Source organism: Trachurus trachurus (assembly GCF_905171665.1).
Source record: "Trachurus trachurus genome assembly, chromosome: 8".
Classification (NCBI taxonomy): domain Eukaryota; kingdom Metazoa; phylum Chordata; class Actinopteri; order Carangiformes; family Carangidae; genus Trachurus; species Trachurus trachurus.
In genome coordinates, this window is record NC_139905.1 from 11,713,839 (window position 1) to 11,728,094 (window position 14,256).

The 14,256-nt window shown below is 41.2% G+C and overlaps 1 protein-coding gene across 3 annotated transcripts; it reads left to right on the plus strand.

Annotated features, from left to right (window-relative positions):
- Window positions 1–6,535: 6,535 nt before the first annotated feature.
- On the plus strand, window positions 6,536–12,928 carry kdm8 (lysine (K)-specific demethylase 8). Of its 3 annotated transcripts, XM_083976839.1 has the most exons (9): window positions 6,536–6,718; window positions 7,775–7,812; window positions 7,905–8,385; window positions 9,665–9,837; window positions 10,533–10,665; window positions 10,776–10,826; window positions 12,312–12,461; window positions 12,563–12,655; window positions 12,756–12,928. In XM_083976839.1, the coding sequence occupies exons 3-9, from the start codon at window positions 7,927–7,929 to the stop codon at window positions 12,918–12,920; spliced, it is 1,224 nt and encodes a 407-aa protein (XP_083832965.1). In that variant the 5' UTR covers window positions 6,536–6,718; window positions 7,775–7,812; window positions 7,905–7,926; the 3' UTR covers window positions 12,921–12,928. The 3 variants fall into 3 exon arrangements, with proteins under 3 accessions (XP_083832965.1, XP_083832966.1, XP_083832967.1); XM_083976840.1 differs by lacking the exon at window positions 7,775–7,812 and having other exon boundaries at window positions 6,545–6,718; XM_083976841.1 differs by lacking the exon at window positions 6,536–6,718 and having other exon boundaries at window positions 7,529–7,812.
- The last annotated feature ends 1,328 nt before the right edge of the window (window positions 12,929–14,256 follow it).

Sequence of the window (14,256 nt, forward strand, 5' to 3'; positions counted from 1 at the left end):
AGGATAGGATAGGATAGGATAGGATAGGATTTATGGGTTACTACTATCCCCTGTTACAGTGCACAGAGTCTTCAATGATAAAAATATATAATTAGCTGACGTTGTGCTGAATCTGAATATGTGTGAAATGGCAAATTAATTAGGCAAAAGATATTTAAAAAAAAGGTTAATAAGACAGTGATGAGGCTAACACATGCATTATACGAATAAAGACAAGGGATGGTTTTTATTGTATTTTATATTATTGTATTATGGAGAATCCTTGCTTCAAATCCCACTATAAAAAGCTGTGAATATTTAAACATGTTTTAAGATTTATTCAGAGCAGTAAAAGTGTCAAAATGTGAACACAGAACTTGGATGATGGATCAGCACCCATTTGACAGCTGGATGTGATAAGAGCCCTTGGGCATGTTCACCGATGTGTCTGTGTATCTGTTCAGCGGAGAGGCAGGTGGTTGAAGGAATGAGTTATTTTACTCTGCTTTATTTGTGTTTTGGCTTTAACCTCTCTAAAGAATGTGGTGGTGGTGGTGGTGGTGGTGGGTACGTAGGGTAAGAAAGTTATATTTGTGCATTTGGAAGGAGGTTTGGTGTGATAATATTTGCTGTAAAAATCTATGGAAAATACAAAGACTTATTTATGCGGAGTATCACTCAGAACATGCAGAGAGAAAGGAAAGCAAAGGGGAAATCATCAATCAGCTGCTCAGGTTTCCTAAATCAATACCATGTGATGACACTTTGACATAGCCCTGCATACGTCTGTCCAATACTGTTGGGATGGAAAAAAAACAAACAAAAACAAACTCCCACCTCTGAATCTGCCATGATACATCTTCCTCTCTCCCTCCTTATTCAAAGAGGCAGTTGTTTGTGACAGAAACAGCGGCAGGTCACAGGTGCCACGAAAATTAACCATCTTCCTCCTTCCACGGCAAACAAGTGCGAACATTTACCCTCGCATATACTGACATACAGCTCTGTGGATGCATTCACCCGGAGCATTAGATTTCCAACTTTGCACACAAATAAAGAATGGACTCCTCTCCTACAAGTCGAAGTGACTGTGCTGACCCAGTTTGAAGCTTGAAACGTGTGCCAAGGTCAGATTCCTATGGCTTTTTATTTTGTTCACAAACCGCCAAAAGGCATTTTTGACTCAGGTGTGCACACCGTTGTGTGGGTCTTGTGCATGTTCGTTTTTCAACTGTGGATGTCATCCTGGTCTTCTTCTGCAGAAGACCATGTGCAATGGAAAAGACAGAGGGGGAAGATACTTTTTGTGCCTGTAATGGGTTCAAAAACATCAGTGTTAAATCTCTTTTGGAAACAGCAGCTCCTTATCTAATCCTCCATCTTCAACTTCAAATTCAACAAATATGGGAACAGTGCAAAAAGAAACAAGAGTTTTCTCCTTGCCTACTTTATGTTTACAGCTCTAGTACATCTGGTTATTTATCCGCAAAAAGAACATTGTTCTGTAAATTGAAAAGGACGCAAAACCCTTTTCTTTTTTCTAGTTTTTCTTTAGTGTTCACATTGCAATTGTTTTCTGTGCCTTGACAGAGGTTTTGAAGTCTCAATCTCTGTTTTACAGCCTTTCGGTGTAATATAATAGATGTCATTCATGAATCTGACCTGATGAAAAAGCCTTTGGAGTCAAAACAGTGTCAACAAAGACTGCGAGACACATACCTGACTATCTCCAGTTACTTCTTTGCATACTAAATTATTAAGCCGTGATGGGGGGAGGACTTTGCTGCCACAACACTGCTCTCTGCTGGTAAATGAACTCTGTCTGTGGGTCTGACCTTTGCATAGTCTCAGGACAAAGGTGGCGAGAGTGAGTGTCATAGTTTGCATTTGGCGAAGGAGAGAATGAGTAGCAGAAAATTCAATTGCAAAAAAAAAAAAAATCTTTATAAATCCAAATCCCTGGATGCACTGTTAGCATATTATCAAAAATGTATACTCTGTCTATTTACATATGTATGAAGGGAGATCAATCACCAGCCCGTGTCTTTTTTTTTTTTTTTTCCTGTAGTGCATTCTCTGATAAGACTCAAGCTGTCTTCTCCTCAAGCAGCGTTATGAAACAGACCCTCCACCTTTTGGCTTGCAGAGTCTCAGACTGTAGGGGGGTTGGGGTAGGGTGGTGGGGGGTGCAGCGTTTGGTAACGGCGGCAGGCAGGCGCACCCAAACATTTAGAGTAATCACTTTGTGCAGATCCTTTCCGTCGTTTGCATGAGCTCCACACTCACACCTTGTCAGGAGCAAGGAATTTCCTGCGGAGCCCCTGGAGCTGACCACCCACCTCTTTTTAGCCTTGTTAAAGAACCAAAGGGAAATCATATTTCAAGATGGATACTCTCTCTTCATCTGCACTATGCTTATTACTGCATCCAAGAAAGATCAAAGCTACCTAAACTACCCTAAGAGCTTGCAGCCCCCTGAAGATTCTTCACAGTACTAGAATAACGAGGTGAAGACTGCCTTCACTTTTATCTTCGTCTTGCTTAGCAAGTGAGTCATATTTGTCAGAAGTGAGTCTTTTTGGCCAGAAGTGCCATACTCCTCTCATAAATGCACAGAGGGAAAACTGGAAAACAGGGGATTACCCAAACAGGCAAACACATTCAACTCAGTGGCTCTCATTGGTTATTAAGGGGCGAAACCAAACCATATATCCAGATATCGATTAGTGCATCAGCATCACCCAAAGCTTGCAGCAATAATCAAATGTGACCAGTATCAAGTGGTGAGTGAGGCAGCAGACTAACCCGGGGACCCTCTCCCTCTCTGTCTACCCTGAAACAGCTGTTTGAGCTCTAATTAAAGGGAAGTAGCAGGTGTCACCTGAGCCCCAACTGCAGGGGCACACCTGGCTGCATTAATTTGATCCAAAGTGGTTTTGACGGACTGCCTGCACTCTGGCGTCCCACATTAAGCCACTGGAACTGAGCACCTGCTTGGAGCGAGCAGGCACTAACACCGCTCGGTGGAGGTACGCCAAGCCAAACCAAGCCTCTCGTCGCCTCTCGTCTCCTCTTCTTCTTCTCCTACACCAGTCTGTGACCCAGGGGGGACGGCCGCTTCTGTCAATCCCTGCCCCCCGACTCACCAGCAACATCTGTAAGTGAGCGGCACTGCCCGCGACACTGACCTGTAGTCACTCGGAGCTGAGGGCTGTGGTCGTGCCCTGGATAATTGTCTGTGGAAACCTCCCACAGGCTGTAAAGGCTGCTTGTTTCTCGGTCTCCTGATGATTTCACAGGACATTTAACTTTACACCTCTCATTTGTTACCTCTTCGGGGTATTTCCAAATATCCATTACCAGGTTTCCGAGGAATGCAGCAACCTTTAACCTCCACTAGCTTTTATGTATGCATAAATTACCTCGGGGATAAATGTGACATTGCATTTGGGGGGTATTGACATGATGTGTACTTGTGTGCAAACAACAAACAGACGACCTTCAAAACTGAGCACTGGCAAAAAAGAATAAAATGCCCAGAGTTTAGTATTATGGATAGCTACAATATTGTGTCATCTCTCTGACACTTCAATTGCCTAATGAAATTTACATCCCCCAAGAATGAAGCTACAGCAGTTTGAATGGGTCCCGCTTTGGGTCATGCTGCACTCTCTGTTGCAACAGTTTCTTTGTGCCACGACAATACATTAATTTCATGAGTCAACAGGCTATGACTGGCAGTTTGTGTCGAGCTAAACAGTGTTTAATTGGATTCTGATCCATGGCAACACCACCGGAGGCTTGTTTCCCTCTTTTATTTCAGCAGCACCTGGAGCGTAATGGTGGTGATTACATCCTTCCTGCGGTGTCCCGATGGTTCAGCCCTCGCAGGCCTTCTGGGAATACGCTGCTGACAGTCACGGTCCACGCTGCCCTGCTGCCCTGTTCAGCTGCTGGCAAACCCCGGGCTGCTGCCGCTGTTACTGCTGCTGTTAATGTTGCTGCTGCTGCTGCTGCAAAGACTTTTTGTTACAACGCTGCTGAGACAAGCACAGGTTCAAAGGGAATTATGATAATACAAAACCAAATTAATTGTTTACTGCACAAACTCGGGCTCAGCTGAGATCCCAAACAACATAGCAACATATTGTGGAGGCATAAAATGAAAGTTGTTTACTTCAAAGTGAAATTAATTTACAAAAAATCATGCAGGAAAGTTTTATTTTTTTTCGTGAAACACATTTTATTCACTCTTGGTCTAAAATAAACCAAGCACAATAAATCATTGAAACTTTTAGATCATCAGGATGTATTAAACATTTCTGAATGTAACAGCTCTTCACCACAAGCAGCTCTTGAGCTTTCAGACACGATCTTCAGCACCTCATACTCAGAAGTCATCTCATATCACGTGATATGACCAGGGCCGTTGCATAGGGGAGAAAGGTGATGACAATTCTTGGGGCCCACAGCCCAGTACGGCCCACAAATCCCCCCAGGAGAGATTTTTTTTTTTTTTAACTAAATTCCTTTTACACAGTCAATCAAAAAAGTAGCGATGAAAAGTCAGGGAGTGGGGGCCCACTTCAGTATTTTTTCAGGGGGCCCAGAATACCTAGAAACGGCCCTGGATATGACCAGTCTCCAGAACACCAACCTGAGTTGATTTAGTCAAACCAAGCTCCTTTGATTTACTAGATATTCTCACTGATGGGAATTCAAACACATGTTTGAATTGTCAAGAATAATTTCTCATCTAAGAATCCTGAAAAATAAATAAATATTAGAATCAAATCTTTTGATATATTCTGAGTGACACCATCTGATGTATCCCTGGGAGGGACAGACAGAGTGATCACCCTCCTCCTCCTCCTCCCCCTCCGTGTAAACCGGGGAAAGGTCGCTGACCCCTGCCGATGAAGATTTGGCAGGACAGGCGGCGCATGAAGTCAGCGCCGACAGTACAGGGAGGAATAACATTGCTTGGCCTTTGACCTTCAGCGTAGCCCCACGCTGTCTCACAACCAACGGCATTGGGCACGTCTGAATAAAACATCGGCCTCTCCTGCTGGGACCACCACACCACCACCACCACCACCACCACCAACCATTTTCCGCAGCTCACACAAGCAGAGGTGTACAAACACAGCGCTCCCATCATGGTGTGAAGATTTCTCCCCCAGTGTTTGACCAGCTGAGGCCACAGGTCCCTTTTTCTTCATCGTCTTCCCTCCTCTCTTTATCCACATTCTTGTACTTAATTCTTTCATTTAAATTTGTAAATCACATTTTCTTCGAGCCACTTTATTTCAATTGCTGCAGGAAAAAGCTTAGAGGGAAAAACAATAAAACAACACATTGCAGTTTTGTGCTCTACAGTAATTTCTCACCTCCGTGCAAGTAAGTGAACAATAGATTGAGCCAAGAGAATTCTGTTGTTTACACTGTGAGAGTGAACAGAAATGCATGAAACATTTTAAAATCCCCTGTGATTCCTGGAAAGGCAGGCTTTGTCTCTCTTGTTTCCATCTGCTTTACATACAGGAACAGCTCCGCAGTTTGCACCGAGATTATTTGAATTTCATAGAGTGTTTGACATTTGATAATAGTGCCGTGTGTTTATAGATTCCAGACTTTCCCTACCAGAGGTTTCCTATCATGTTTGTTCAGGCCCAGACCCCTGTCACCAACTGTCATCACCACCACCAACCCTAAAAAAAAAAAGAAAGAAGAAAAAAAAAAAGCTGTTACATATGTAGGAGGAAAAAAATCATATATCTATGTGTGACATCAAAATGACAAAATCAAAATCAATTAGTTTTTGCCTCCACATGAGCAGATACATATCAGTCAGTCCTCTGGGAATATAGGTATTAGCATAAAACTTTCCGAGCAGGAAGAGCAATGAAGGGAGAGTAAAACAAATGTTTGTGTAATTGTATTCCTTATGGAAGAATTGTTGTGTCAATGGCACGTAATGACTGCGCTCACCTGTTGAGACAGATTTGTAATTTATGTAATGTGTCTCTAATCAGGCTGCTGTCACAGGAGCACTGTGGTATTTTACCATCACTGCAGATGGATGGTAGCCTACAGTATGACAGGAAAGGAAAGGAAAAGAAGATGAGATGAGAGAGGCTGAGAAAAGATTTCTGTGCAGCTTCACAGCTGCAGAGGATGCAGACAGATGTGGAAGTGTAAGGGGGAGAGTGTGGGTGGGTGGAGGGTGTAAGAAATTGGAACCACGTGACTAACAGGTGAGTCACCCAGTAATTGACTTTATACAGCCTCACAGGTTCGAGCTCCAGCAGAGATTACCACCATCTACTGGACTTTAGTGTTAATGCAAAATCAAAGTTTCTTCTAAACTAATCACAAAAAGCTGGCACTGTTGGAAAAAATGAAACTGTGATACCGATGACTCAACACATTTTTCAAAACCTTTAAAAAAAAAAAAAAAAAAGCTTATTGCTTTGTTGTGGTGTATCTTCACCGCAACACGGAACTGATGTTTTCCGGTGTCGTTGTTCCCGCTCGGTGTGTTTATGTTGTGACACCGGCAGCAGACCAGAGTAGCTGCAGTAGTTGTAGCAGCTTTGTTGGAGTATTTGTGATCAATTTAAAACAATGTAGTAATGTCAGTGTTAATATCGTAACAATATATAAATGTAGTATTTAAATGTAACGTATTACATGAAGTTTTCCTCGCACGTGTCGGTTTCCTGGTCTCGCTGTGTGGGTGAGTATTAGCTCACAAATCAGCCCAAATATTACAATTGTAACGTTATTCACAGCTTTTTTGAAATACTTTTACACATTTGCTGTCTTTTTGTCATGTGTTGATATAATGGAGCTCTGGTTATAGACACTGGAGACCTCTGACGTTTGACAGAAGGATAGCCTAGGCTACTATACATTTATAAGGAAATATACAGTAGGCTATTTGTATCTAAATATAGTCAGATTAATTTTACACCCAATAATTTCAGATTTGCTCAAGAATCCATAGTAGCTATTCTCAAGTCGATTTAATTTGCAGGATAAAGTTTTGTGTCTTCACATTTCAAACTTATGGTACCCTGCATTTGTGTTTTAAAATATCAGATAAGTGATATGATTATGATGCCTTCAGGTACCACAGTAAATCTCATTTCAGAAAATACAATAAGTATTTCAATAAATATATCATGAGCTTATTTAAATGGAGAGGATGCACTTGTAGTGAAGCTCGACTCTGCCCACCTGCTTGAATGGTTTCCTTAACAACATTTGACATCCTGAGTGACTCTTGTTGTTTTGTTATTTGTTGCTAAATGTGCATAAAGTCAAAGGTTGCACATGTTTCAGCTGCTGTGCTGTAATACTGAACGCTTTCAGCTGCTCCAACGCTGGTGATTACCTCAGGCGTGTTGCAAGCACTCGGTTTGACTCCGCTCAGTCTGCATCAGAGTTCACAAGGCTGTGTTTATGTGCTCAAAAAAAAAAAGAAAAAGAAAAAAAAGAGAGAGAGAGATCAGGTGCTTATAGTTGGCCGCCTGATGCTTTGGCATCACCTCCAGCTACACAGAGCATCCAGACATGGATGGAGTCACATGGAGGCAGAGTTGGCAGCTCCGGGCACCATGTGACAGAGTGTCATCATTGTGCATGTGTCACTCTGGCTTAGGATGCCCTCACCTGTATTTTCCGGTTGCCAATTTGGAAATTAGGTGTATACATCTGTTCCACTGCTGCGAAGAGCGTGTTCAGTGATGGAAAAAACCAAGTGTCCTGTGTTTTTTTGTGTTTACAACAGTGGATCACGACCAGCTGAACACAGGGGGAGTGATCAAAGTAAAACCAGTTAGTTTTAACATCATCAGACAAATATGAGAAGATGAGAGGGTTTCAACCTGTCTGACTTTGTACCTCTGTCTGTCCCACAGCGTAGATAAAGACCTCCTCATCATGGCTACACCGTGGTCGAAGATCTCTGCAGTTCTTCCTCTGAAAGAAGAAGAGTTTCCTCTCCAGTTCAGCGACACAGTGGAGTCCAGTGTGGTGGATGTGCTGAAACGCTCCAGGCAGCAGCTGTACAGCGACGCAGCCACGACCACCAGCCGAGCGCTGAACGCTCAGATCATATTGGACTTTTCGTGGGAGAAGCTCAACACGGGGACGTGGCGCCATGTGGACAAAGAGTGGAGACGCGTTTACTCCTACGGCTGCCTCTTCAAAGTGGCCGCTCTGTGTCGCGAAGGCCCCTCGGAGGAAGACATCCTGCAAGCCGTCAGGACCTGTGACATGGGTTTACTCATGGGTGCAGCCATCATGGAGAATATACTGCATGTTATTGTGGGGATCCTGCAGGGTGAAGTCAGGAAATCCTCAAAGAGAGAAGATGAAACAGAACGTGCCGTGATCAAGGTTGGTGAACGCTTTGTTTAAAAACGCACATTATTCTATGAACGAGTTAGTCACTGAAGTTTATCAGGAGTTATAATTAACATCAGAGGAGCTATCAAAAGAGGATTGAAAGCATTTGATGTGAGGAGAGTGATGTGATGCTTCACTAACCGTATCGTGCAACCTTTTTTAAAACAGCTTTGCTTTAGTTCTTCAGGCTCAACTGTAATTAGAATAGATTTTTATTTGTTAACGAAACGAAACTTTTCTGATTGAGCTGAGCACTTGAGCGCACTTCAAAGTAGTTCTAGCTGGTCCTGGTTTTAAAACCAGGTAGTCTTCCTGTCATTTCTAGGCAGCAGTTTTAAAACCGTGGAGCCATCAAACATTCTTCTCCTGCAACAAACAGTGACTGATGAGAACATTTCAAAACAAGCCTTTCTCAGGTTTTAGAGTCTTACTTCTTCCCGTGTTGCTCTCCATCACCAGAGATAAACTGCAGCAAACACTCAAATGCCAGATGGCTTTGTTTAGCCAACATCAACACTGAGATGGAGAGTTTGGAGTCGGATTTTCAGGATCGTCCTTCTCTTGAAAAAAAACCTAAAGAAATCCTCAACTGTAATTATATATGTGAAGCATCCAGGTGTTACTAACTAATGGCTACTTGTGTTATATTTTAAACCCCCAATCACCCTCTTGATTAATTAGGTAATTAATCAGTCAGCTGACTCAGCTGTTTGGTCACTTATAATAGATGTCTGAAAGGAATATATTAACTTTACTAGCATATAACACAAAGATAATAAATACATCCTAACATTTGCAAACCAGGAGATCTGTTACAGTTAGGAAATTATAAACTTCTCGAGGCCGCTTTGTACGAAATGGTGAAAACAATTTTCCTTGAAAAGGACAAATAAACTCATCTAATCTAATCTAAACAATTAATCAATTATCAAAGAAGTTGCATCAGTTTTTGTTCTTTTCTGGGCAAATTGAATCGTAGGCAACTGGTCTAGTGAGACTTGTTGCGTACGAACTGATGAAGCCCCTTGGATAAGAGGCGAAACGTCTTCCCAGACAAATACAAGTCCAGTTGCCTACGATTCAATTTGCCCAGAAAAGAACGATGACCTGGATGAATGAGAATATCCATAGATACGTTTTTGTTAAAAAAAAGAAAAAAAGATTTATAAACAGACTTTATAGAAAGACTTATGATCAGTTGTTTGTCCTGCTTGTTATATCCCTTTAAAAACACACTGACAGATCTTTGTTGTTTTGGCATCATTAACAGAGAATAAAGATCGAGAGCCCACTTGCTCCTGCGATCAAAGAGGAGTTGGCAATTCCCAGGATTAAGTGTCCATCACTGGAGAGCTTCAACACAAACTACCTGCTGCCCCTCAAACCGGTGGTTTTAGAGGGGGTCATTGACCACTGGCCCGCCCTAAACGAACACCCCTGGAGGTTTGATTTCTCCGCTTTGAATGACTTTGTGTTGGAATAACAGATCAATATTGTGTCCAGATTGCATCATCTTGTCTGAAGGAACCTAATTCTGCCACATCTCAGAGTCTGTCTATGTACGCTTTGATTTCACTCTCTTTTAGCATTAGCATATTCACCAGCAGTCCCCCCTCCCAGCTTGTTCAGTGTAGCCGAGTAATCAGACTAATTTACACTTGTGACAGAAGATGGGTTCGCTAATCCAGCTGCTACAGTCTGATGCTGAAGGACCGTCAGTATGTAACATATAATTTCCATCAGTTTGATGTAAAGCACTCAGATATATAGCATAGTGTTAGTTTCAGTCATTAATCATTGCCTGCCTGAAAGTGAGAGAAAGCATTAAGTGAGTTCACATTATTTTCACTGTCCCTAGATCCCTGACTCCCGACTCTAATATCTGATATAACTCCTTCTCTATTGAAGAATATCCTTCACTGTCCTCCCTCTCACTGCAGACACCTTACTGCTTCACTATTCACTCTGACACCTGACACACGACTCCTGGCATCTGACTCGCAACTCTTGATGGCGGAGGAGGACAGGAGGCAGTTCTTGAATAGAGAATAGCCAGATACTTTTGGTGAATAATACTGTGGTCTTACAGCAATGATGTTTAATTCAATTCATTATCTTCCCTCATTCCCCATGCAAAGCTTAGAATACTTGAGGTCTGTGGCCGGTTGTCGGACCGTTCCTGTGGAGGTGGGGTCCAGGTACACGGATGAGGAGTGGTCACAAACGCTGCTCACAGTCAACGAATTCATCGATCGATATATATTAAATAAAGTGAGTGTATCCTCATGTGTTACAGCTGTTACATCGGTACAGTACAAGTACAAAAAAGGATAAAAGGTTGTATTTTAATTGATTTTTCTTTGTGGCTCAAACTCACCCAGGCTGGAGCGAACAGTTTGGGTTATCTGGCTCAGCACCAGCTCTTTGATCAGGTATGGTTCAGTATTTTATTGTGAAACTATCAAGATGATTATGACAATAATAATCTATTAATCATGTCAGTTGTCTAATTGATTATTCAGCCGATATTTTCAGCACTGCAAAAGATGGAAAATCTCATTTTCTTTCCAGCTGTCATCCTCACAACACGTTGCTTTGCTTGTTGATGTTTTAGTGCATTTTTTTTTTTACCCTACAAGTCAATAACATTGTCTGGAGTGAACTTTGTGAAAAGGTCACTTCGTCAAGGCAAAAAGTTGTGTGTTCAGGGCCGTTTGATTGATCAAGGTCGAACGAGGAGTCATCATCACACTTCCAGATGTTTCACACTGTATCCTCATCTTTCAGGAATAAGCTGCAATAACCTGTTTATTCATGTGTACAAAAGGACAGCCTTTATTTTAACATGAAAAAGATAATTTCCTCTAAATCTTCCTTTAGATTTCTTTACTGCAACTATGATTTTTTCATCTGAAATGTCTTGGTGTTAAAAGAATAACTGATTCAAGGATCATATGCATAGACAATTTTGCCTTTTGTCATCACTCGCAAAAAATGATCCCATGGTGTTCTACCCAGAGATATTCACAAATTTATGAATTCAGGAAAACCCATTCCTGCAAATATGTAGGCTGTATGTAAGATATTTGTCAGGGAGGCGGGTTAAAGTAAATAGATAAATAAATACATAAGAAGATTCATTAAAAAATGTAAAGTCCATCACACATCCATTAATATTGACATTTAAAATCAGATAAACATTAGATGGTCATAAAATTAACAACTTGTGTTCAGCTCTTTAATTAACAGATGGGTTAATATTTAATGTATGTGTGTGGATTTTGTCCCTAGCTTGTGTTTTATACACAATCTGGCAACTTGTATAAGGATTATTTTTGGTAACGGTTTAGGGCCATGCAAAATACACAAGTCTACTGAAAGAAACAGCAGAACTGAAGGGCACCAGGAGATTACTCGTGTTGGCAGGAATGTAGGCCTGTAAGAGTCACTGGTATTAAAAACAACCAATAATAAATGTTAACAGGACTTAGAGTCTGTAAACACGAACATGCTATATTATATATACGCTTATAGCATTTTTATATCTTAGTGTTAGGAGCAGCTGATTCGCATGGATTTGGTCATAAAACAAAAGGAAGGTGTTAGATGAAAAAGCAGATCACAAAAGTTATTACAATTAATCCTGTTGGGGATACTAAAGTGTGTATCTGCCGGTAATTTCATCGCAATCCATCTATTATTCACTCAGAACCAAAGAGGTGGACAAATTCACAGACCAATTTTGTCAGAAAAAATACTTGAAATACCATGAGGAAAAGCAGGGTAAAAAGAAAAATAGCATTATTTAATATCACTATGCTGGGAAATGTCTACAAATGTTCTGGTAAGAAACAATAAGATATTATCTAGTCAGAGCCCCTGATGTAATTAAACTTTATTGTTTAATGTTGCCTTAGATACCCGAGCTGAAGGAAGACATCCGCCTACCTGATTATTGCTGTCTGGGCGAGGAAGATGAAGATAACATTACTGTAAATGCATGGTTCGGGCCCGGCGGTACGGTGTCTCCTCTTCACCAGGACCCTCAACAGAACTTCTTGGCCCAGGTGATGATGATAAAACTGTTTTATGGATGCAGTTAGTGTCAAAGATCTGTCACATGATCAGTTTGTTTACCACCACGTTTTTTCCCCTGTATACACGTCAGGTTGTGGGAAGCAAATACATTCGCCTATATTCCCCAGAGGACACAGACAAGCTGTACCCTCATCAATCACAGCTACTTCACAATACCAGTCAGGTGGGATTGACAGTCCATAGAGATAGTGGTGCATGTTGAGCTTGCAAATGTATGCCTTTTTTTTTTTTTTTTTTTCCAATCGCTGACTCCTTCTATGCAGGTGGAGGTGGAGAATCCAGACGGAGAGAGATTCCCAGAGTTTGCCAAGGCTCCATATCTTGAATGTATGTTACAACCTGGGGACGTGCTGTTCATCCCGGTCCGCCACTGGCATTATGTCCGATCCTTGGAGCTCAGCTTTTCTGTCAGTTTCTGGTGGTCATGACTCCCTGTAGATGTAAAATAAAATAAAATAAATGTTATTTTTGTGGAAAAATTGCAGTTCGGCTTGTTTTCTGATGCTGTGGGTGGAAATCAGTCTGGAGTTCTTAACTAATGCGAGGCTAATTCTCATAAATGTTAGGACAACCGCTGATCACACAAACCTTTGATCCATGAACAATGAACACACACTGCTGAATGATTAGTTTAATTGTGCTGCTGATGACTGCAACAACATCTATTGTGTAGAAAGCAACCAGCAGGGGGAAAAAAAAAACAAATGAGCAGTTAAAACTGTTTGTGCTAATTTCATCCTGCATATAATTTACAGAGGGTTGTCATCTAATTTGATAGGATATGTTTCTCTTTTCAAATTGGCTTATTTAATTGTGTTCTGAACCTTATTCCTACAAATATCCTCAGATGTGTGATTTCCATAATTCATGGAAATGAGGCAAGTCCTCAAATTTAATAACCGAGTGAGCTACAGGTACAAAAATGTGGTAATAAACACGGCTCTCTGGTTGAGGCAATCAAGCAGGTCACAGATGAAATTTAATAAATTAAATGAATTAATCCCCTGGGCACAGACAGACTTTGAAATTAAAATGGTCTCGTTGGTTAAGTACCCTGACAGTACAACTCTTGTCGAGTGCCAAAAAACACAACGGCAAACTAAGACAGCAACACTTCATTTCCAATTTCAGACCTCTGACAAGCCCCAGTCGTGTTTCCCGTAGGTCCATTTCAATCAAGCCTGCTAATTACATCCATGAAGTGCGTGGGGATGTGACAGAATAAAGTAGATCAGCGCTGATGTACACATCTGATCTGCTTCACAGCCAAGTTCACAGTCGGCTAAAGTACTGTTTTGGGAAATCATGAGAATACAGTATTTCCGAGGGGAGGCTGAAGAGCTTTGTGGGAATATTTGTGTTCAAACATCAGTGCAAGGAAACAATATTTCTTGTGCTGGTTTTCCTGATTAAGCGAGGAGTGAGGATTTGTGTAGAGAAAAACACTGACTCTCAAAAGAAACATGAGACAGTGGTTTAAATAAACTGCAATTGCTGAAAATGCAATGAGTCTCTAAAAGCTGAATTTTTGACAAGAACATTTTACATCAAAATCATTATGCTAAAGAACAATGTGTATTCTACAAAAGAAAATACAAAGAAAAAAACATCACGTAGGCTATAAGACTGCACACCGGCTAGTTAGCCAGCTAGCTCGTGTGATTTCCCACATATTCCCATTTCCCGTTTTCAATGCCATGTTGATTGTTACAGTAAAATAATAAGTTTTACCACATAAGGCCATTAATAGCTAAATCTAATCAT

What these genes read in the sequence shown, in the direction of transcription:
- kdm8 (XM_083976839.1), top strand. Translation starts at nt 7,927, where the DNA reads ATGGCTACACCGTGGTCGAAGATCTCTGCAGTTCTTCCTCTGAAAGAA. An exon ending in ATCGATATATATTAAATAAA is followed by an intron (nt 10,666 to 10,775) that starts GTGAGTGTATCC and finishes AAACTCACCCAG; the next exon opens with GCTGGAGCGAACAGTTTGGG. An exon ending in AGCACCAGCTCTTTGATCAG is followed by an intron (nt 10,827 to 12,311) that starts GTATGGTTCAGT and finishes ATGTTGCCTTAG; the next exon opens with ATACCCGAGCTGAAGGAAGA.